Genomic DNA, 25,437 nt, shown 5'->3' on the forward strand with positions numbered 1-25,437 from the left:
TTTCCTATTAGTCTTTGTTCTTAAACCTCAGGCTTTCCACAGTAAGGAAAAGAGAGCAAATCTGTATACTTTTTCCAAAAATTATTTTACATACCCTCAATTCTTTTGGAAGATTAATTTAAAATCAGCAGCTTAATTTTTATATGATTCCTCAGTTAACTCTGTGATTTGAACTTATGATAGTCATTATGTTGTTCATGTTCCTAACAAATGTGAAAAGAATATTTATTAACAGATAGCTCAAACACACAGAATGAAAAATGTGTAGGAAATTTAAGTGAGATTGACAGTGTCCAGGAGGTTTAGGTTTGGGGGTGGGGGCTGGGATTGGGGGGATTGGAGGCGTGGTTCGATCAGGCCTTAGAGGAAAAGTAGAAACTGTGATTGTGATAATTCAGTTTTAGTTAGGTGGTTATAAATGAAGCAATTGAGGAGGAAAGTCAGTTGAATTGGTGAAAAGTCTAAATTATATTCTATGATTATAATTTGATTGAACTAGGTATGATATCTCAAGGCTAAATAATGTATTGCTGACCTGACTGAGACCTGCTTAATTATGGTCATAAGCATAAAGATTATTCATTCGTTTATTCATTCAGCTAATTACAAAAAAATATTTATATATATTTTTTTCAATTATAGTTGACATACAATATTATATTAGTTTCAGGTGTACAGCACAGTGAATAGACATTTATATAACTTATGAAGTAATCACCCCAGTAAATCCATTATCCATCTGATACCATACATAGTTATTACAATGCTACTGAGTATATTCCCCATACTATATTCTACATCTCAATGACTATTTCGTAACTACCAATTTGTACCTCTTAATCCTCTTCCCCCTTCACCCATCTGCCCCTACCTCCCAATCTGACAACCATCAAAATGCTCTCTGTATCTATGAGCTTGTTTCTCTTGTTTTTTTAACCTGTTCTGTAAATTCCACATATGACATTTGTCTTTCTCTGCCCGACTTACTTCACTGAACACAATACCCTCCAGATCTATCCATGATGTTGCAGATGGTGAGATTTCATTCTTTTTTTAAGCTAAGTAATATTCCATTGTATATATATACCACCTCTTCTTTATCCATTCATCCACTGATGGATACTCAAGTTATTTCATATCTTGGCTACTAAAAATAAGGCTGCAATGATCATATAGATGCACATGTCCCTTCAAAGTACTGTTTTGGGGTTTTTTGTTTTTTTTTTTGGATAAATACCCAGAAGTGCGGTAACTGGGTCCTTCTTCGTCTCTTGTTATAGCCTTTGTTTTAAAGTTTATTTTGTATGGTATAAGTATTACTACCGTAGATTTTTGTTAGTTTGTTTCCACTTTCATGAAACCTCTTTTTTCATCCCTTTACTTTCAGTCCATGTGTGTCCTTAGCTCTGAAGTGAGTCTCTTGTAGGCAGCATATGTAAGGTCTTATTTTCTTATCCATTCAACCACCCTATGTCTTTTGATTAGAGCATTTAATCTATTTACATTTAAAGAAATTGTTGATAGATATGTAGTTGTTGCCATTTTGTTGTTCATATTTTTAATCCTTTTTCTTCCTTTTAAAGAAGTCCCTCTTAACATTTCCTATAATACTAGCTTGGTGATGATGAACTCCTTTAGGTTTTTCTTGTCTGGGAAGCTCGGTCTGTCCTTCAGTTCTAAATGATAGCTTTGCTGAGTAGAGTAATCTTGGTTGTAGGTCCTTGCTTTTTATTACTTTGAATATTTCATGCCAATCCCTTCTGACCTGCAAAGTTTCTTTTGAGAAATCAGCTGACAGTCTTATGGGAGCTCCCTTAAAGGTAACAAACTGCTTTTCTCTTGCTGCTTTTAAGAGTCTCTCTTTATCTTTAACATTGGGTATTTTAATTATGATAAGTCTTGATGTTAACCTCTTGGATTCATCTTGTTTGGAACTCTCTACACTTCCTAGGATTGAATGTCTATTTCTTTTGCCAGGTTAGGGAAGTTTTCAGTCATTATTTCTTCAACTAGGTTTTCAATTCCTTTTTCTCTGTCTTCTCCTTCTGGTATCCATATGATGTGAATGTTAGTATGCTTGATGTTGTCCCAGAGGTCCCTTAAACTGTCCTCATTTTGGGGGATTCTTTTTCTTGTTGCTGTTCTGATTGGGTGTTTTCTGCTACCTTATCTTCTAAATCACTGATTTGATCCTCTGCTTCATCTAATCTACCGTTAAATCCTCCTAAGGTAGTCTTCATTTCAATTACTGTATTCTTCATTTCAATTACTGTATTCTTCATTTCTGACTGGTTCTTTTTTATGTTTTCTATCTCCACTTTTATGTTTTCTGTCTCTGTTAAATTTTCCCTGAGTTCATCTATTCTTCTTTTCATCTATTCTCTAAGTTCATTGAGCATCCTTATAACTAGTGTTTTCAACTCTGCATCTGCTTGTCTCCATTTTGTTTAGTTCTTTTTCTGGAGCTTTGTTCTGGCCTTTCATTTGGGACATGTTTGTCTTCCCATTTTGGCTACCTCCCTGTGTTTGTTTCTATGTATTAGGTAGGGCTGCTATGTCTCCTGGTCTTAGTAGAGTGTCCTTATGTAGTAGGTTTGCTGTGGGTCCCAGTGGCACAGTCTTCCTTGGTCACCTGAGCTGGGTGCTCCAGGTATGACCCTTGTATGGATTGTGTGTGCCCTCCTTTTGAAATTGAGCCTTGGTTGCTGTTTTCTTGTCAATGGGAGGGACTGACTCTTGGATTGATTGGTTGTGGTGACCATCTGTGATCAGTGGAGGAGCTGCTGTGCAGGGCCTAACATTAAGGAGGGTGCTTTAGCAGGGCTCTGGTGCCTGCCATGTTTGCTCTTTGGGTGTGTCGTCCTCAGATGTGACTCAATAATAATTATGGTAATAACAACAAAAACAGCAACAACCAATTGAAAAATGGGTGAAGGATCTGAATAGATGTTTCTCCAAAGAAGATAACAGATGGTCAATAGACACGTGAAAGTCACAAGTTATCAGAGAAGTGTAAATTAAATTCTCTAGGATGGCTGCAGTCAAAAAGATGAACAATAGCAAGTACTGGTGAGGATGTGGAGAAATTGGAATCCGAATGTATTGTATATAGGAATATACAATGGTCCAGCCACTTTGGAATATTGTCTGCAGTTCCTGAAAAAAGTTGAGCATAAAGTTGCCATTTGACCCAATAATTCCACTCCTAAGTATATACCCAAGAAAAGTGAAGACACATGTCTACACAAAAACTTAAACACTGATATTTATAGCAGCATTATTTATAATAGCCAAAAAGTCTAAATAAATTTTATGTCTATCAACTGATGAATGGATAAATAAATGTGGCCCATCCATACAATGGAATATCACTTGGCAATAAAAGGAAATGAAGTACTGATATTGCTACAGCAGGAATGGATTTTGAAAACATTATGCTACGTGGAAGAAGCCAGTTGTAAAAGACAACATATTACATGATTCCATTAATATGAAATATCCAGAATAGGCAAATCTATAGAAACAGAAAGTGGATTTGCAGTTATCTAGGGTGGGAGTAAATGGGTAGTAACTTTTAATGAGTACAGGGTTTCTTTTTAGAATGATGAGAATGTTTTGAATTTGATTGTGGTGATGGTTGCTATCCTATATATACTAAAAACCATTGAACCATATACTTTAAATGGGTGAATTATATGGAATGTGAATTATATCTCAGTAAAGACTATTAAAAATAATAGTGATGGGAGTACAAATGAATATGATTGGCTATCAGTTGATAGTTTTTGAATCTGAGTGAGAAGTACATGGAAGTTCATTATATTGTTTTACCTACTTCTGCTTCTGTTGTATATTTTCCTTAATAAAGAAGTCTCCAGCACTCAACTTGCAAGTCTAAATATATCAGGACTCCATATGACTGCTTGTGTCCTGTGTGCAGAGCCAAGAATGACACATGCTTTTGCTCTTTAGACTGATTAGTCTGTGTGTTTCTGCCTCTCCAGCATCTGTAAGCTCTTCCTCTGTCCATGTAAGGGCTCATTTTAAAGCAGTTCTCTTTATTCCTTGTTACTATTTTACCAGGAGAAATATATCACTGGTGGGAATGCTTGCTTCACTACAGCATTAGTCAGAGCTGATTGGGTGGGAGGATCTGATTTAGAATTCCTCAGAGATTGTGATAAATCTGTTCAATAACACTGAATCATTGAGAAAAAAAATGCAGTCTGCGTCTACCTCTGAATAATGCAAAGCACACAGTACGTCTGCATACGGTGAGTGTAGTAGGTGGGAGAGCTGGAGAGTAGGGTGGGCTGCTAAGATGGAAGAAGAAATGTAGGATAAAAACACATCATGTTCTTAGGGTGAGGATAAAAGTTTTTCTTTCTTCTCACTAATAAGCACTCTGCACTGATTTAATTCAGAAACATATGTTGAGTCAAGGTATTGTGGTAGTCTTTGGTGAAGGGAAGAAAGAGGATACAAAGATAACCAAAATATAGTGCTTGCAACCAAGATGTCTACAAATCCCCTGGAGAATGTTAAAGAAAAGACCAATGTATAAATAGCTATAATAAGTTAGGTTGTGATAAGTGCAAAAGAGAAGCACAATAAAAATACAGGGCAGATTTAGGGAGGTGGGAGGGGACGAGAAGGCACGTCTGTTTATGAGAGAATCAGGAATATGAGCTGAGATGAGTGACTTTTAACATGGACATTTGAGGTTAGGTAAGATTTTGATGAAAAAGGTGCATGAACAAAAACACAGAAGCCAGAAAACAGAGAGTCTGAGAAATAGCAAGTAATCTTGAGCTGGAACATCAAAAGATGTAAGAATGAAAGAAAAAGCTCAAAAATTATTATTTGAATGTAGATCATAGATAGTCTTGAGGGGTAGGTTAAGAAGTTTTTGTCATTTAACAATCAGTGGAAACTATTATAGGCTTTTGATGAATAACCAATTCAGATAGCACACAGATCTGTTAGGCTGTTCACGTTAGAGCTGGACTGGTAAAATGAGGCCAGGAACTGATTTTGGTATTCCAACTAGAAAATAAAGTGATTGTGATATAGTCAATGAGAATTAAAAGGAAAGAATGGATACAAGGAACATGGGAGCTAGGGCAGAACTTGGCACCAGGTAGCTGTGAAGGAGAAAGAGAGTCAGGAATAAATCTGAACAACTGGAGGAAAGACAAAGATAAGAGGGGGACAGTGCAAGTTTGAAGGAAATTGTTTATGATGTTGATTTTGATTGAGTTTCATGGCTCCAAGTATTTAGGTTTGCTTTTGAGAGTATGTTAACTTCTAAGTGAGGGCCATGTTTGAGAAGTGGATTTCCGAGGCCTTATCTTAGTTAGAGGTTATGGCTGAATGCATAGGATGGATGAGATCGCCAGGGGGCAGATACAAGAGGCCCAAAGAAAAATGTTGGGAACCCTAGCCAGCCATTAAAGGGCAACCTGAAAAATGTGTGCGGAAGTCAAGTAAGTAAAGAGTCTCCAGAAGGAAGCACCATACACAGTTTTAATAATGATGATCACTGACTAAAAAATTAGTGTCTTATCACATTTAGAAGGACAGAGCTAGACTGCTGGGATCAAATCCTAGATCTGCCACAAGTTACTTAATCTTTGTTCCCCAATTTCCACACCAAAAAATCCAGGTATAAAGGTACCTGCCTCATAGAGTTATTGTGAGAATTAAATGAATTAATGCAAGCAAGACATTTGGAAGAATGCTTGAAAATATTTTTTAAATGTCAACTATTATTTATATTATTCATACAATATGATTTTGGGAAGACAGATTTAGGAGAATTGTTACATCGATTGCAATATGTTACAGACATGTGTGTAGAGAGATAATTAAGACCAAGGTAAGCCAATTCTATATATTTTTTTAAAGATGGAATTATGAAGGACAGAAAAATGATAAAATAGTTTAAAGAAGAAAAAAATGATTTTTTAAATAAAAGCCTTAGTTTTAGTGACTTCAAGTGATTTTCTAAAGGTATTGTCTGATTCATGAATTCAATGATCATTTTTTTAGTGTATTATGTCAGAGGATATTGAAATATTTTTTACCATAAAATCCTTAATAAACCCAGTAAGTTGTAGTAATTAATTTGTTTCCAAACTTTAATGGCTAATATTTTGTATTTACCATAAAATAGATTGGTAGCAGAAAACTTCAGTATAGTTTTGGTTGTTTATAATTTTTATTTGTGATTTCTTTTTTGTAAAGTTACAACCAAAAATGGTTAACAGCTGTGGGGTGAAAAACAGAAATGTTAAGTACAGTAAATTAATTGCAGTGATTTCAGTAATTATTTCTAGTATTTAAAATTTTTTACTGTCTTTTCAGAAAAATTTTAACTTAGCTACTTTAAGCTCCACTACTTAAATCATAGGCTAATTCATTTAGATGATTCTAACCTTAGCATTAACCTTATGAATTTAATTATTAATTTTAAGAAATAGATTCTTAAAATTTCAGTGAACATTTGACTTTAACGTATGTTCTTAGAAGTGCTATGATGTGACAGTTTTTATTTTTATGACCTAAAATTAAAATATTTAATTTTAGAATGATTTTCATTGTAATATATTCTTTTATTTTGAAGGATTTCGTAATCTTTAATTTTTTTTGTCAGTTAGTAAGTGCCCAGCATAATTGTTACTCATGTTTTATGAATCTTTATGGTTTACAAAGCATTTCACATACATTTTTATCATTCAATCCTCATAACAATCTAATCGAGCAGTATTGTCACCCTACCCTTTATAGAGGATGAGACAGTTTCAAAGAGATTGTGATCTGCGTAAGACTGTAAATGGAAGTAGATTTCTGTTTTCGTTCTTTCAACTCAGAGCTCCGTATCCCTGGGCTCTTTCTGTTCATCACTGATACAATTTTATTAAACAAAAAGAGCTGTTTTGTTCCAAGTTCTAAACTTGCTTCAGAATTTAGAAATTAAGTACATTTTCTATAAAGCAGTTGTTCTCAACCAGCTTCTATTTGGATCCCTCACTCCCTGTTGAGAAATTGTCAATTGCCACACAGTGCTGTGAGGTGCAGGTGCAGGAGGCATGCTAGTGGGGTAGAAACCAGTGAGCTGCCACACATTCTGCAAAGAACATGTTTTCTATGACCTCCAAAGTTATTTAAAATCTCGTTTTTGAGGTCATTTAACATAAAGATGACTATCTTTCATAGCACAGGCATAATTTGGAGCATTTTAATACTATTATTAAGAATAAGCATTAATACTATGCTTAAAAAGTTGTATAGATTAAAAAAAATGAAATCCTACCATTTGTAACGACATGGATGGACCTAGAGGTTATTATGCTGAGTGAAATAAGTCAGACAGAGAAAGATAAATACCATATGATTTCACTGATATGTGGAATCTAAGGAACAAAAAGAACAAACTAACCAAAAAAAACCTCACAAATATAGTGGACAATTTGGTGACCGACAGAGGGGAGGTAGGGGAGTTGAGGGCCTGGGAGAATGGAGTGAAGGATTAAAGAAGTACAAATTAGTAGTTGATAGTTGGACATGAGGATGGGGAGCACGGCACAGGGACTGCAGTTTATATTAATATGATGGCTAAGTGGAGGGCCAGGGGAGGGAGCAATTGGGGGGATCATTTTATGAACTATATAGATGTCTAACCAATGTACTGTAGACTTGAAACTAATTTAAATAAATAAATTTATTTTAAAAAATAAATTAAAAAGTTGTATAGCAATTAGAGTTTTCTGAAAAATAGTTCTTGGGTGAGAGAAGAAAAATTAAAGCAAAGCACAAATGTTTTCTTTCAAACCAATATTTTAATGTTTTCCTTATTTTCTAGTTTTACTTCTGTTGAATGCCAATAAAAAATACATAAAATACTCTTAAATTTTATATAATTTCTGTGTGTTTTACTTAATGCTCTGCCTAATTAGTTAAACTAGGTGTGTTTTTTAGAGTTATCCAGTCTGTACATATTTGAGGAGACAATTTGGTGTAGAATTTATAGTGTCCAGGCTCTTCCAACCAACATCTTACAAAGGGACACCTTGAAAATATTCCTTAGTGTTGCAGTGACAATGTTACATAACCTAACAGTTGATATACTATTAAAGCTTATAATAACTGTGGTAATAAAAAATATGAGTTACAGATTTTATGTAAACACTCACTATGCATTTTATAGAAGTTTTATAATCGAGTAATAATTATTTTTTAAAAAAGCATGTGCTATAGCTCAAAAACCAGCTCTGTGAATAGCACCTGTTGAGTTAGTAATGAACACTTACAGAGGACTTTATTATAAAGGGTTAGTTTTAAACATATAGACAGTAAGGCTCTAAGACATGAGAATTTGAATAAGATTATATTAAACCATACTTCAACATTATTAGAAATATTATAGTACTACCCGAGTTATTAAAGAAAGAATAATGAGAGTATAATGTCCTCTTCATATTACTGTCCTTGTCAATTTTGTTTTTCTAACAGCAAATGAAAGCACAGATTTAGCTAAGTCAAGCATTCCATTTACAGTACAGTTCTTTTTAAAAATGCACTTGATAACAAAGTGTTAAATATTGAATGTCTCTTGTTTTGTTAGTGGGGAAGAATGTTTAAGCATGAGATATATGCAAAATCATTTGTTTGTAGAAGAAAACTGCAATAGATGCTTGTTTCTCTCAATCTTGATTTATCAATAGTTTTGCAAAATTCTGTTGAAATTTTTTGTCCTAAAGTAAGACATGAGACTTAACACATGGGAATAGATTTTTGCTTCCATGCATAATAACACCATTATTAATATAGTTCAAGTATTCCAAAAGTAACATTTTTGAATTTTGTATTAAATGGATATTATCGATTACTAATTATTACTTTCTGAAGTTCCCAAGCTGAACACTCATTCTGCTCAAAACACAACGAAATGTTGCAGGTTGTACTTCCCAATACTTCACTGGGTTGTTGAATAAACTTATTGCACTGTATAAAGATTTCTTCATCTTTGGCACTGTTGGGCAGAAGTCATTCACTCCCACTTTCGTAATTGAATTAGAATGAAGGAAGATTATCTGTTGTAGTAGGAAAAAATGGATTAAAAATGTACAGTAAATGTAAAATGAATAGATTAAAAATACACCAATAAATGTGAAAAGATATTCTGTTCATAGGCAACATTTTTCATGAGCTTTACACTGATTCGAATGCATTTCACTTAAAATATTAAATAATATAACAACTCAGCCTCATTTGTTATACATGAAAGTGCTCTGTGTGTGAAATATGCCAGGGCCCCAGAGCACACTGCCTAGTCAGCACATACCACTCTCCTTCTCTACATATATACATAAGTATTTGTATGTGCGCACGTGTGCGTATGTGGTTAATTCAGTGCCATGTGTACAATATGTGTTAAATAAGTATTAAAAATGAACAGAATAATGAAATTTAATGCTTCAAGCATTAGACTTGCAAAACGATTAAGAATTGTTAGTTAGCATTTCCTGTGATTGAGAGAGAGAAGTATAGAGCTGCTTTTTTTGTAAGTTGCTTTATAGTGGAGTATCTGTTAACATCTTAAATCTATATCTGGAATATGGCATCAATAGTTAAATCTTTATTTGCACCAATGGACAAAATACAGTTTTATAGGTGTGTATAGGCCTTTTAAAATTAAATTATTACTCAGAATGGACAGTATAGAAACTTCCCTTCATTCCCTTTAACATCCCTTTGAATTTCTTCTTTGTTCCTTTTTGGCAACTGAAATTTCTGGGAATTAAAAATGGTCTCTTTAATTGACTGCATTTTGACATATAAAAAAGTAAGAGCCTTTTGCTGGCAAAGCTAAGATACTACTATTTCTACCTTTAGATTCTGCCTTTATGTCTTGGTAAGATTAATCTAAGCCAGTTATGAGAACTCTAGGCATTCCTAAAACCTTTTATGTTTGATATTAGAGCCCCCTCTGCCCTCTGTTTTGGAGATATTGTGACAAATGCTTTATATGGTTCCTGGCATTTCCTGGCAGCTCAGTGTCAGTGCAAGGTGTAGTTTACCACAGCACTGACCTCATTGGGAATGGGAAACAGTGCTGGACATGGGTCTTTTTGCTTTGTGGACATTTGTTGAATTGTATCCTTATGATTTCTGTTCTTTGTTAGTGTTATAATTCTACTCGTTAAAAAAAAAAAAATGCTAGCAAGAGTAAGGGTAGATTCAAGAGTGCCCAGAAGCTGGGATCAGAGTTGTAAAGTACGCAAAGTTGGGATAGCTTGAGAAAAGGAAGACTCAGGTCATGCTCACTGGTTAACAATAGACATTTAAATGTAACATTTGAAAAAGCCAAAGCAAAAGTTGTAACTTTGAAATGAGCATCTGCATATAGCACATCCATTTCGATAGTTTCTGTCTCAAAGGAGTGCACTTAACAAAACTTACTTAAAGGTAGATAGAAAAGAAATCTAGAAGAAAGAAGTGACTCAAAGCCTAGTTTTGTTCAATGTGGTTTTGCCTCTTGAAAGATGACAATGTTGTATAGCAAGGAAAGCATATGAGAAAAATGGACTAAGGTAAAATGGGATTAAGTAGAGATTCTTAATTTGAGGTCCATAGGTGAGAATCAGGGAGATCTGTGAAACTACTAAAATTATGTGTAAAATATTGTCTCCATTTTTTGTTCTTGGGAGCATCTAAAGCTTTATCAGATCCTCCACGGATTCTGTGGCCCCTCCAGGTGAGAAAGAAAAGATTTCTAATAATGAAGAACAAGAAATGTGAATTCATAATGCTCCAAATACTGACTTTTAATTTTATATTCTGGCTGAATTTTTTAAAAAGCACACTAACATTTTATCTAGCACCACATTGGTGGTGAAAATACCTAGGACCTCATCTATGTGGCCTGTCTTCATTTAATGTTTCCAGAATGAAAGGATATGTGATCCTACTTGGTTTCTTTATGGCCAGTTCTGCCTTTACATAGCCACTGCCAACCCAGAAACCTGAAATTAGCTGGGAAATTAGCTAGTACCTCTGCCATAATGGCCTTAGCAGTTTCAGTAGGAGAAAAGGAAAGAGATGGAAATGGGTACCTGAGTGTTGCAGCTGATGTTTCCATAGCAACTGTTCTCCTAACCACTTTCCTGCTGTATAAAATACCTCACACAACCTGGAGGGTCATTACGTGTGACTTACCCTTGCTACTTGCTTGGTCTTTGCTTCATGTACTAATAGGTTTCATAAAAACAAAAGTACAATATCTACGAAACATGAGTAGAATGTTTTACCTGGAGGTATTTCAATTCTTGTAATCCTGAAGGGATTTTTTTTAGTTTATTGTTTTCCAAGTGTATTTCTCTTATACGTGGTATATTAGCAAGACTTCCATTTTCGATATCTGTGATTCTGTTGTTTCCTAGGCCCAGCCTAAAAGTAACATAAAATTCATCAACTCTTAAGTAAATGGTATGATACAGTTAGCTGAAAACACAACAACCGAGTTAGAAATGTAAACCTGTCATATAATACATCTATATGTATATATGTGTGTATATATATATATATGTTCATATGATATATATATGTTCAGAGAAAGGTATATCATGGTTTTATTTAATAATCTATTTCAGTATGTAACAGCCCTCTCCTCCACTGTCAGAAAATTCTTTAACCTATAGTCAACAAAAGGGACATTTGAAAAGGGCCATCTTCTCATTCCATTTGGTGCCCTCTTTCATTACTGAGAGAATAATAGCACTTCCTTCCAGTTTTCTTTTCACACTCTCCAGTAGCAACAATGAAAATCTTGATTAGGTCCCTCTACACATTTTCCAAGAAGTTTCATTAATATCTTCATCATATTGGAATACCCCTTCTGAGTTAGGATTTTGGGAACTTTTACCTTTGCAGATCTTTGTATCGTTTAAAATCCTCAAGTTCCACAGTTGAAATTTTATTATAATCTAAATGAAGCTCTAATAAAGTTGATGGTAGTTCTGATGATAAGGAAAGAAATATATGTTAGATCAAGATCAAGCTGTATTGATTATTGTTAAGTTTCACATTATAGACTTCAAGTAATTTTTTTAGGCATCTGCTTTTTTTTAAAACTTTTTATTACGTAAAATTTCAAACATACACAAAAATAGAAGCTAGTATTTTGAACCACCATGCTGTTGCCCAGCTTCAACAATCCTCTATATTTCTAATCTTGTTTCCTTTACCCCACTGATTATTGATTATTGACTTATTGATTTATTTTTATTCACTTATTTTTTGTGGAAGTATTTACAATTAAATTCTATACATGCCATTTCACCTGTAAAGATTTAACTAGATGTCTCTAACTCATAAAGTCACCTTTTACTTACGCAACCATCATGTCAATAAATATTAGCAATACATATTTACTGTCATCTAATATTCATTTCCTTAATGATCTCAAATGTATTGTTTTACAGTTGATTTGTTCAAGTTGGGGTCCTAGTAAAGTTTACATTATACATTTGATTTTTATATCTTAAAATCTGTTACTCTTTTTTCTTCCTCTTCTATTGATTTCTTTCAGATTTTGATTTGTTTGAGATACGCACTTATGGGTTGGGCTGATGACTTCCACAAGATAGCTCATCATGATCCTCTACCCCTCCTTATTTCTTATGACCTGGTAGTTAGAACTAGAGACCAGATTAGACCTGATGGTCTTAGCATTCATTAATGACTGTTCCCTAGATCCATTACTTCTTTAAGAATGGGAACATGGTGATTTTCCTGATTTTGTCATTCTTCATGCATTTACTAAATGGAATTCTTCTCTAAAGAATTTTCTTTCATCAATTATTTAGTTATTATGCAATACAGTTTTATAGGGAAGGCAGCATAAATGCTTGATTCTTTCAAGAAATGGTACAATGCCCAGAGAGGACCAGTGAAATTTGTAAAATATCACAATAAACACATGAATTTTTATGCTATTTGATATGTTTGGTCCATTGCAGGATTTATTTTCTTTTAGTAGTGGTTTCTGCATGAATTAAGAGAAGCATCCCTTAATTACTTAATCTGCCAGTACCACCTGGCACATGGCAAGTACCCTGTGAACGTCTGCACCTTCTCTTTTTACACCTGTGTATCCTGACCCCAGGCCTTCCCAGATTAACTGAAGCAGAAATAAAAGATACTAACCAGAAATTTCAGTCAAATTTCATTTTATCAGTCCTATATAGGACCTGATATTATATGTAATGCCTAGCATTAAAAATATAAGGTATCATTTGACAACCAAAAGTTTTAGTTAACTAGCTGGAAAAAGTGTTTTTTTTTTCAACTCTTGTTGAAATATTTCCTTCCTATATTAGTGATAAAGAATGATAAAGGTAATTGAAGCATCTTTATAAATATCAATTATGTTGATTCCAGAATCTACTTTGAACTTTAAAAGTAAATAACTAACTATAAAGCAGGAAAATAATTCTAAACTGAGGGTTCTAATTTCTTGAATTCTGATTAGTTGAGCTTAATTATATTTATAGAATGACTATATACTCACTTCAATAAGTAAAAGAAAAGTTTTTGTTTTCAAAGCCTTTAAGTATTGAACAAATCTATCATTCATACAAAAAATCACTAGAAAAATTCATCATAAAGTATGCCAACCTATTCTAGAATATATTGTAGCAAATCAAAAAAGAGAAATCTCTGTTCATGTTGAGGTATCAGGAAAACTTCTTGTCTTTCTAGAACTTGAAGGGACTGTTCCATCCTTTAGGATGTAAAAAAAGTAGATAACCAAATATAAAAGTGTATCATCTGTATACACTGGATAAATAAGCAAAGATATGAATTTAGGTAGAAGCTCATTGACTGTCAACAAATATTAGCATACTTTTGTACAAATATTTCTTTTCCTACCGTATCTTCAAGCGGATCTTTCCCCCTTTCCAGATGAATAAGGAGAACATTTTTCACTCGCCTTATGTTAACTTGTCAGATCTGGTAAGGACCCTGTGGTCTTAATTTATTCTGCCACAAGGGGTAGTAATGATTGAATTATAACAGGCAGTAAGCCTTAACATTTTAGCAAATAAATTATAAAACAAAGAATGTAACTGGATTTTGAATGTCATAGAGATGCTGAAGTAGTTATGTAGGTTGACAGATTTGATTCCAGTTTAAATTTCTAAAGATATAAAATGTTCCTTTAGGCTTTGGAAGAATTTTGAGAAGCTTAACCTTTATTTTTGAGATACACTTTGAAACTTGAAGAGAATTGCAATCAGGATGTTTTGCAGTATATGGAAGACTGCTGGTGTCAATCTAAAGAGCAATGACAACTTCAGGATGCCTCCGAGCCACAGCTCTGGGACAGTGCCCTTCTCTTCAGCATCTCTTATCTCTGAGCTGTCTCTCCCTCTTCCTGTTCACCTTCACTCAATGTTAGCTTCCAGCATATGGAAGGGATTTTATATATTATTTAACTTGTTAGGTAGAGTTTGTATTTTGTTGTTGTTCTAAAGATGAGAAAGTAAATATTATAACATTTTTTGGTTTCTTGTAGAAAAACAGCCACCTAAATTAAGGGGTTTTCTAATTGTGTAGTTCTGAATTAAACTGGTTTTTCCTGTATAAAAAAAACACACACACACAAAAAACAAACAAACAAAAAAAACATCTTTCCACTTTAGATGGTTTTCTCCTAAGCAAAAGATCATCAGTTGATTAATAATAGCAGCTCTGCTATATCTTTTAAATTATTAGTTTACATTTGTTTTGTTAATCTTCTGGATCTGGTGGGTAGTAGAAAAGGAGTTATGGTGAAGTTGTTACTTTTACTACAGATACTGAAAGACACAGCTATGTGCAAGAAAAATATATTATTAACCATAGGGGCTATTTCTGATCCAGGTAGTCATCATAGCAGAGAGAAAGAACACCCTTGTCAAGGATGAGGAAAACAACACTTTGAGCATGAGTCCTGAGAAAGGCAATCCTATCCAGGAAATCATTAGACTAGGAGCTTTCGGTAGTGTTTTAGAAAACTGGTCCAGTAGCAAACTTAAGTATTTTACTTTGAGGTGCCAGCTTCAGGTCACATAATAAAGAGTGTGGTACTCATTCCAGTAATAGTTATGTCATGAGAGGGCATTTAACATTGTCCTCACACCTTTCTGTGCATTGATTTATTAATCTGCACAACACCTGTGTGAAGAAACAAGGTACAGAGCACCTTGCCCTAAGTTCATGCCCTTCCTTGCCAGAGCCGCCATTTATCTTAGTCTGGCTTCAGAGGCCGACCTGGGACAACCACTGCTACACAGCTGGGACAAGGGTTTCTGTGCCTGTGCATCTATCTCTGCTTTCTCCTCTACAAAATTCTCACCTCTAAGAGGCACTTCAAAGAATGACAGCTGTAGATGAGTAAATGTCAGGAAAGAGAAGGAAAATAAAAAGTTTATTTCTTCTTAATGTTTTTTCTCATTGGGGAGAAAAGATTCTGGTTTCAAGGAGATAGAAGACCTGTTCTCATAAAATTATAAGTCATTAAAAAAAAGAAATTGAAGAAGATACAAATAAATAGAAGCATATATTGTGCTCATGGGTAGGAAGAATCAACATCACTAAAATGGCCATACTACCGAAAGCAATCTGTAGATTCCGTGCAGTCCCTATCAAAATATCAACGGCATTTTTCAGAGAGCTAGAACAAATAATCCTAAAATTTATATCAAACTATAAAAAACCCCAAATAGCCGTGACAATTTGAGAAAGAATAACAAAGTTGGAGGGATCACACTACCTGATATCAAACTATACTACAGGGCTACAGTAATCAAAACAGCATGGTACTGGCATAAAAACAGATTGATCAATGGAACAGAATAGAGAGCCCAGAAATAAATCCACGCCTGTATGCTCACTTAATATATGACAAAGGAGGCAAGAATATACAATGGAGTAAAGACAGTCTCATCAATAAATGGTATTAGGAAAATTGGACAGATATATGCAAAAAAAAAGAAACTGGACCAGCTTATTACACTGTATACAAGAATAGACTCAAAGTGGATTCAAGACTTAAATATAAGACCCGAAACCATAAAACTTCTAGAAGAAAGCATAGGCAGTAAACTGTCTGATAGAGCTAACAGTAATTTCTTTTTGGATATATGTCCTCCAGCAAGGGAAACAAAAGAAAAAATAAATAGGACTACAACAAAAAAAGATTTTGTACGGCAGAGTAAACCATCAACAAAACAAAAAGACAACTGACTGGGAGAAGATATTCACTGATGATACATCTGATAAGAGGTTAATATCCAAAATATATAAAGAACTCATACAACTCAATAACAATAAAACAAACAATCCAATTAAAAAATGGCAGAAGATCTGAACAGATACTTCTCCAAAGAGAAGTAGATGTCTATAGCCAATAGACATATGAAAATATGCTCAAGGTCACTAATCATCAGAGAAATGCAAATTAAAACCACAATGAGATATCACCTGATACCTGTCAGAATGGCTATCATCAATAAATCAAAGAACAAAAAGTGTTGCCGGAAAAAAGAGAACTCTCATACATAGTTGGTGGGATTGCAAATTGGTACAGCTGCTATGGAAAACAGTCTGGAGGTTTCTCAAAAAATGAAAAATGGTTATCTATACCTTTTGATCTAGCAACTGCACTTCTGGATATTTATCCAAAGAAAACCAAAACAATAATTTGTAAAGGTCTATGCACCCCTATATTCATGGTAGCACAATTTACAATAGCCAAGATATGGAAGCAACCTAAATGCCCATCAACAGACAACTGGATAAAGAAGTTATGGTTCTGGTTCGTTCCTGGGTTTTGGCACCAAAACAAACGAACGAACACAAACAAAAGCAAATAAAACAAGCAAACAAACAAAAAAAAGTTATGGTTCATATATACAATGGAATATTACTCAGCCATTAAAAAAAAAAATGAAATCCTACCATTATAACGACGTGGATGAACCTAGAGGTTATTATGCTGAGTGAAGTAAGTCAGATAGAGAAAGATAAATACCATATGATTTCACTTATATGAAGAATCTAAGGAACAAAAAGAACAAACTAATCAAAAACAGACTCACCAATATAGAGGACAATCTGGTGAAGGCCAGAAGGAGAGGTTTGGAGGTTGGGAGAGTGGAGTGAAGGATTAAAAGAAGTAGAAATTAGTAGTTGATAGATGGTCATGGGGGGTGGGGGTACAGCATAGGGAATGCTATTAACATTAATGTATTGGCTAAGTGGAGAGCCAGAGGAAAGAGCAATTAGGGGGATCATTTTATAAACTATATAAACATCTAACCAATGTACTATATACTCGAAACTACTAAAATAAAATTTTTTAAAAAAGATTCTGGTTTTACTCTGACAAAAAAAAAAAGCACCACATATGGCTATTTATGTGTGCACGAGAAAACACCAAATTTCATACTACTCCAACCAGCTATACTGGTAAAAAAGATTCTAATTACAGTGTGATTTTGACAATTATACAGTTTACAACATCACATTAATAGTCACTTAAGGATGACAATTAAAAAAATATATCTTAAATAAAGTAAATACGAACCTTTAGGAATTGAAGTCAGTTTTGCTTCTGCAATTCTGATATGGAACACTGTCACCCCTTCAAATGCCCCTGGCTCAATCCCATTACTATCAAGAGGGTTTGCACTCATTTCTGTGAGGGGAAATTACATAGTATAGCATACATATGTTATATAAGAAGGAAACTCAACAATGCAGAGATACACATCCCAAGAAAATTCTGAGAAATAGGAGCATTGCTTAGACTCTTTTTCATTCAGTGTATGTATTTCTATGTCTATTTACTCCCCTTTCTGTAAGTCTGTGAAAAAGACTGCTTTGTATTACATAGGATGGAGTATATAACACGGTCACTGTTTTGCTTTAAATTACAAAATTAGCAACTTAAACTCTCTTCCAACCATGAATTTGTTCAACATGATCAAGGATTCATTGTAGTAATTTTACATTAGAAAAAAAGGTCATCCTTCATATTATTCAAAATGTATGTGTTTGCCAGTATGCATTTATTTGTCATCTAAACTTTTAAAATTATGTTATTTAGAAATTGTTACTCAGTTAACAGAAATATAATCGAGAACATTCCAGTAAGTGCCAGGCACTTGGTTGAATTAGATAAGCAAATAAATGAATGAGAATATTGGTTAGGAATTTTGAATGGATATTGTAGGGAGTGTGGTTATTCCATGGGAGTTAGAAGTAAAATAGGGTGGAATTTAAAATATACAACAAAAAAATTCATTAGCTCAATAATTTTAAGCAAATAACGAAAAGTTAGATGTACATTTGAAACAATATCTGAATTAATTTGTTACAATATATTTGAGTATGTTGCACTACTACCTTTAAATTAAGAATAACAGATTTGACCTATTATGGTACAGTCAGAAAAACTAGGTGTTTCGTGGTGGGAGTGTATGTATATTACAAAAGGCATCTTTCAGTGCTATAAATTTTGTACAATAGTTTAATTGATTTATAAATGGCTTATCTAGGTAAAGGTTATTAGATTCAAAAAATTAATTTTGGGAATTATCAGTCTTAATAATGATGATAAAAATCTCTACCTTTGCATATTACATATAATTTCTAAATGTCTCATTTGTAAAAACTTACCCAGAACATGTAAAGTATTCATTCCTTTGAATGTCTCCTTTTGTATTTTCTTAACTTTATTATCATGAATTCTGAGTTCTGCTAATGATTTGGGAAGGTTAAGTGGTATTTCATTTAGTTGATTGTGGGACAGATATAGCCTTCTCAACTTCTTTGTGGTTAGAAAGGCTTTTGGATGAATCTTTGTTAGCTTGTTGTTGTTCAAAATCAAAGCCTAAACAAAGCATAAAAAGTTACATCATATTAGGAAGCAGTAATTCTATAGTGATTAGTTACTCATGGAAATCAATGCAAATAATAACATTTCATATGTTTGATTAACCATGTAAATAAATTTTCAGCCCAGTCTAAACAAAAACAAAACAAAAACTACTGAATTGGAACAATGTGCAAAAGCTTTAGTGATTGCTTTTGTGCCTTTGAGTAAGTGATGCATTCATGCGGTTGAGGCCCCCTCCAGTTTTCGTTTCCTTTCGTAGAAGTAATTGATGATATTAATTTTATCTTACTTAAAATCTATGTACTCTGCAAAATTAAGTGTAGTGCACACCAAATACATTTTTGCATGCTTTTATTATCTACTTTTAAAACCTCACTTCTTTCATTTTTCCTAATGTTTACCATCTTTCCCAGAATATAGGCCTGTCGGAATAAACGCCTACAAAACACCCTCAGACATATTTCAGACATTTGGGAGACAGTGGTGGGTCCTAAGGAATGACTCAACCCTTTCTCAGTTCCATGTGATGTTAGCAGCACCCTTTAGAGGAGGCAACCTCGCAGTAAAAGTGCTTGTAGCAGTGCAACTCTGTGACTTCCACAGCTAAGCCCTTTGTGCCACATAAAGCATTATGACTGCCTCTGTCTTGGTCTGCTGGCATGTAAGAACTTCAGAAACAAAACCGAGCAAGTCCTTGGCAACTGGGACTTGTCAATCACCCTAGTAATTATTTTCACTACAAGATTAACATAGTTTAGCCCTTGCTTTCCTGCCACATTTTGCAGAAATAATTTTTGATGTTTCCTACGAGCAATGGCAGGTAGCTTAGCATTCCTTAGGACTTTTTATACCTCTGTGCTAGTCTGGATCCTCTCATTCTTTCAGGGAACAGCTATAGATTAATTCCTTTTATGAATTTTGTCTGCAGTCCCATTCTATAACATTCTTCCTATTTCCAGACTGAGTTAATATGTCTTTCTGGTATTATTCATGTTATTGTTGCACAGAAGAAATACAAATGCTTTGGCAGTTAAACTCCTTTTATTTTTATATTTATTCGTTTCACTGTCGGTGCTGTGCTTCGCCCTTTTCTTACCCCCCTTTCAGACATATCACTACTGTTAAAATTTTTACCTGAGAAGAGTTAAGCCTAGCATAAGAGATGAAACTACATTTTGTTACCAACTGGTCAATTGTACTCCTTTCTGAATGTATGATGCCAATTAAGATTTTGTTCCTTTTACCTTTGGTTATACTGAAATATGGGTCTGGGAAAGGAAGGCAAGTTGGTGAACTCACACTCAACCCCATGAGATAAATTTAACAAAAATTATTTCTTTCCTTTTAGTGATGAGGAAGTGGGCATGGTGAAGAAAATTGACTTGCCTCCTGCGTGGCCCAGCCCCTTGGCCCTGCACACTTTGTTCTTCCTGTTGTGTGCACTTCCTGTGGGCTGCCACTGTAAGGAGCCCCAAAGGGAACGTGTGCTTCAGTTAGATCCAATCATCATGTATGGGGTTTTGTTTTCTTTTTCCCCTCTGGTTAAGATATACAGTTGTCAGAGCTGCATAAAAGGAAGTATAAGTAACATAAAACGGGGTAGGAATTTTTATGTAGTACCATCAAATGCTGCCCCAGCAAGTTAGATGAGCAGAATATCTCCAGTTAAGCTGTACTTTCAGTGTTGGCTTTTTGCATAAAAATTCCAAAAGTAGTAGTCACAGAGTCCCAAACAATGTGGTTATATGTAAGGACAGAAGATGAGAAAAGTATAGCCTTTCAGAAGTAGGACAATGATTTTTCATGATGAATGTGGCTGTAATAATGGACTGAAAGTGAACAAGGAGTATGAGTATATGTGTGTGTATATGTGTAATGATCTCATGTGTTCTCTAATGCTGAATTGTCCTTTGTATAAGAACCACAGTGCCAAACAAGCCATTAAAACATAATATAGAGAATTTATAGAATAGCTAAACGTTTTGATTCTCTTAAAAAATAGGTACCATATAAGATGATATTATAATTAAATAAATGTTTTGAAATATACAGGATGCCCACAATTCAAGTATAAAGTATGTACTTTAAAAAGTACTTTAAATTAGTATATTGGCCAGTCTGGAAACACTAGGCTGGTGACAATAGTAGTTATAGTTGGGTGTTGAACCTTACATATATTCACTCATGTAGTCTAAATACCACTCTGAAATCCATGCTATTGTTATATTCCTTTTACAGCTGAGGAAGGTCGGGCTTAGAGAAGTAAGATATGAGCCCAGGTCCCCTACACTGTAGAACGCTCTCCCTCCCAACACAATGCTATATAGAAATGGACTAAAAGAAAATTAACAAGGCCTAAGACAGCTTCTGACACCTTTTAAATTCTCATTTCCCAGTGATTAGCAGAAATACATGTGGACTAAGTCCCTTTAACACTCCTAAAATGTAAATAAATAATGATATGGTGACTTAAAAAATTTATATAATTTCAGTATTAAATATGACTATTCTTTTGATTATAGCTGAATATAGGTTAAAGAAGTGGTGGAAGCATTCATAGGCTATATTTCCAACTTTTGAGGATAGAATAATGGCCTTACCATTCTCCAAAAGTATCTGTAGTCTGAAGTGAGTAGGGTGGACTGGATGGATCCTTGATGGAGTCTGTTGTGCTAGTTCTGTTTATCTTAATATTTAAGTGAGTCCTCTGTTATAAGATAAATATATGTTCTTCTAGTTGCTCATATATATGACAACTATGGTATGTATGGAGCCTACCCAAATCTGAGCTGTGTGCATGGTACATTTGAAAGGAAAGGGAGCAATCAAGGGCCCATGAGCTCAACTGTCTGGAAGCTCAGGGAAGAAAATGGCTTTGCAGGGAGGTTGACTTGGCTCCCTTTAGGCACCACTCCTTCCAGGCAGGCTTGGCCTGTGGATTGAGCAAGAGAGCCTAGTAAAGAGCATCCCTTGTGATGCCTAGAACATGATCAGCCTGATTGTCCTTGCTCATCCAGCTGACAGACAGGCACTGGTTTGCATAATGGAACTCAATAGTCCCCTTTCCTTGCCTTCTGGAACAGGTCAGTAGGGTCTATGCACTGACCTGAGGGTAATGAACGGGCAGGCAGGGTCGCCTCAAGTCTCTCAGATACAGGAGGATAACAGGTCTGTGTGGATGGCAGCAACAGACATGTCATGGTGTCTCTGCCTTCCCCTCTTAGTGCTATAACTCTGCTGCAGATGACAAGATCCACACTTCTTCTCTCTAGCACAGCATAAGAATGTGAGAAAATGGCCTGAAAGAGCAGTATTGGCTTACCACTATAGCCTAGTGCAGAAAAGAGACCCTAACGTCATGCTGAGGGGAAGAGATGATACTCCATGCCTGTGACAGTGTGGAATCAGCTTCTCCCAACAAATTAATTCCAAATTAAATTATAAATTTTACTTGCTAAAATCTAGAGGCCTAAAATGTTAAAAAGAGAAATAAGAATCTTTTAAATCTTAGAAAATTAAAATATTAATAATTATAATAAGGAAAAAAATTTCATCTTTAAAGGTCTAGGAAAAAAAGCCTTATATTAGTCAATTAAATATATTGCATGTGTTACTGTTAGACATTTGTGGTGCCTTAAGTCAGTGGGTTTGAGTACAGATTTTCTTATACTATATGCTAATGAGTTCCTATAAATAATCATAATCTTATTCATTTTAGTGTATAATGACTTTAATTATCTAAATGAATCATAAGCTCATTTAAGGACTATTTACTTAATTCTGAAGTCACTGCCTATCACCAGGCTGTTATTCAGCAAACATCAGTTGCATTGAATTATTAATTGAATTCTATAATATTTCATTAACTCGAACACTGCTGATTAACAGGGATTTTGTCATTCCAAAAGTAGTAGTCACACAAAAAAGTAAGGCTTGTTTACATGAACAAATACAAGTAATCACTTTAGCAGTGATAGAGATTTTCACTCATATTTGAAGGTATGAGGATATATTCTTACATAAAGTGAAGTGAGTCCTTTAAAATCATTTTCTTTGATTTCCTTAATTTTATTGTTTTGAAGGTCAACCATTCGAGTATCAAATGGAATGTTGCTTGGGACGGAGGACAAACCTGAGAAATAAACAAATATGTTACATACATGTATGCTGAAGATGAGATTGCCAATATGTTACAAATGTGCGTTTGTTAAAATCTATTAAGGAACAGGTGACTTAACATGTGATAGATGACAAAAACATTGTTCTTTGGAAAGGCCCAAAGAGCTTTTCAAGTAACTTATTTATTTTTACAAGGTGTCTAGCAGGGTCTAGCTGTCACTGCCCATCTGCTGCAAGGTAACATGAGATGGAGGTAAAATAGAGCATGCCAGTACGACTGCAAGGAAGTGACCGACAGCTGAGGCACAGCTTCTGCTGATGCACTTTTGGCTGAGGAAAATTAAAGTGCTTTGTAAATTTTCAGGCTGTCGTAGTGCTAAATTGGAGTCTGTGAATTTTTATCATTTTAAGAGCCTCAACATGTAGAATATTGTGCTTAGAAAATAGATGAATTAGATTATTTTCATATACATTATCAAAAATTTAGCACCCATTTCTTGTAATAATGAGCTTCTCTAATTAGTCACAAATTATTTGATTTATAAAAACTTATTCATCCATACCTATTGTTGACATCTAGGTGTGTGGTATACTTTTATTGAATTCATCACCCACAGCATTAGTTATTTTCTAGCCATGTGCTCCAGTTTTAAGTTACCTTGGCCCACCTGTTAGTCACCATTCTCTCTCTGCAGGTATGAGAATAGTTTCCTTTTTCTATCTCAGATTAAGGTGCAACTGCATTTTCTTTGTGTAGGTACTCAATAAATGTTAATTAGATTATTTAAAAAATTTAAATGTATTTTTCCCTCTTGAATTAAAAACAAAGAGAACAGAAAATTACCAGGAGCTGTACATGGTAATTTCTTGCTTTCCAGATGGCTGAACATACCCATCCCTGCTTGTTGTCAAACATTCCATACAATAGTTATGCTTGATGAGCATGGGGGTCTTGTTTTTCCGCAATATTTTATTGTTGAAATGATCAAACATACAAAGCCAAAAGAATTTTACAGTGAAAACCCATATTCTCTTTCTATTCTCAACACTTCACTATACTATACTTACTGTCCATCCATTGCTTCATCTTTAAAAAGATACATTTTAAAGTGAGTTTCAGATATATAAGTACAGTTTTGGTGAAGCCATCCCTACTCCTGAAGCTATATTTAATAACTATAATTGAAGAATTCAGTATCTAAATATTGTGAATATCAATATTTCACTCTGTAGCCTCCCTCCGTACTTTAAAACTGACAGCTCTTTTAAGAAGTTTGACCATAGATATGAAGAGAGAAAAGGAGGTAACTTGTTGGGACAGCAAGGTTTTGTTAGGTTATTTGGGTTTTAGAAAATGAAGTGGAAGGTCTTACAGGAAGCTGGAAATCCTGTAGGAAGGGCCTCGTAACATAGACTTTGACAAACCTTCCCCTGTCCTACCCCTGATGAAATTAGGGGCTCTGAAAAGAATTTAATTTCCTGAGAGAGAAAGAGCGACAGGTGTCCAAACCTTTTTTCACTGTCAGTCGTCATAGGGGAGATGCGATATACATTGCTAATGGTGACATGTCATTTTAAAGGTAAGTGTCAGACTATTACAGATGGCCTTAAGTGAATTTCATTTAATAAAGTTTTCAAAGCTAAAGTATTCAGGAATACACTATTTGCAAGCAGCTGTCTGTAATGAGGTAGTTTGGTTTTTCTCAGCTCTTTGATGATAGTCATGTACTGGAGCAAAGCTATGTAGTGCTTCCTCAAATATCTTCAAGTTGAAGCAGATGACTTTGCTCTGGAACAAATATGAAGACGATCACATGAGGATCGTCTGTGTTGAAGATGAAAACCTCCTTAGTCGCAATCTTACCCTGAACCAATTCAGTTTACATCCCTCTGTATCAAAGTAGATATGTACATTTTTTATTGTGATTTTTGTTTTAGAAAGTACTTTCACATGCACCAACTCTGCAAGCTGATGGTAGAGTTGTTTCCTGCATGGGATGCAGCTAAGCAATGACAGTTCATTCTGATATTCTTTAACTCTAATCATTTCTCATACCAGAGTCTGTCTCAGCTTCTGCCTTTCTCCTTCCTGCTGCTCTTCCCACACTCATTCTTCATGTGCTTCCAGATTAGCTTTTCTCAAATATTGCTTCATCTTTCACCTCTTTTCACAAGAATGCCAAAAGTAAAGCTTAAAACTCATTTTTCCTAGCCTATGTAGTCCATTAAGAGTTTCTCAATGATTCTAGCTCATAGTAATCTCTTTTCCTGAATGCTTTTTGTTCACCTCTCTCATTTTGTCCCTTAATAGCACACTTTATTAAAGTCTCTGGAGTGGATTGTAACAAGCTTTGAGTATTGCCACAAAT

General features: G+C 34.5%; 1 protein-coding gene and 1 long non-coding RNA gene across 2 annotated transcripts in view; one reads left to right on the plus strand and one right to left on the minus strand.

Annotated features, from left to right (window-relative positions):
* The window catches only part of LOC120616787 (uncharacterized), a 50,217-nt gene extending 26,788 nt beyond the window's left edge, over positions 1 to 23,429 (plus strand). The window contains exon 2 of the long non-coding RNA XR_005656688.1: positions 20,298 to 23,429. This is a non-coding gene — a long non-coding RNA (uncharacterized LOC120616787). The remainder of the gene's footprint in view (positions 1 to 20,297) is intronic.
* ASPN (asporin) overlaps positions 8,302 to 25,437 on the minus strand; it is a 41,176-nt gene continuing 24,040 nt past the window's right edge. Inside the window, exons 4-8 of the mRNA XM_039880378.1 lie at positions 18,730 to 18,943; positions 17,636 to 17,746; positions 11,927 to 12,020; positions 11,313 to 11,451; positions 8,302 to 9,095 (exon numbers count right to left, since the gene is read on the minus strand). Of these exons, the coding sequence (XP_039736312.1) occupies positions 8,898 to 9,095; positions 11,313 to 11,451; positions 11,927 to 12,020; positions 17,636 to 17,746; positions 18,730 to 18,943 (756 nt within the window). The 3' untranslated portion in view covers positions 8,302 to 8,897. The remainder of the gene's footprint in view (positions 9,096 to 11,312; positions 11,452 to 11,926; positions 12,021 to 17,635; positions 17,747 to 18,729; positions 18,944 to 25,437) is intronic.

This window comes from Pteropus medius, unplaced genomic scaffold, assembly GCF_902729225.1.
Source record: "Pteropus medius unplaced genomic scaffold, Ma_sr-lr_union100, whole genome shotgun sequence".
NCBI lineage: Eukaryota > Metazoa > Chordata > Mammalia > Chiroptera > Pteropodidae > Pteropus > Pteropus medius.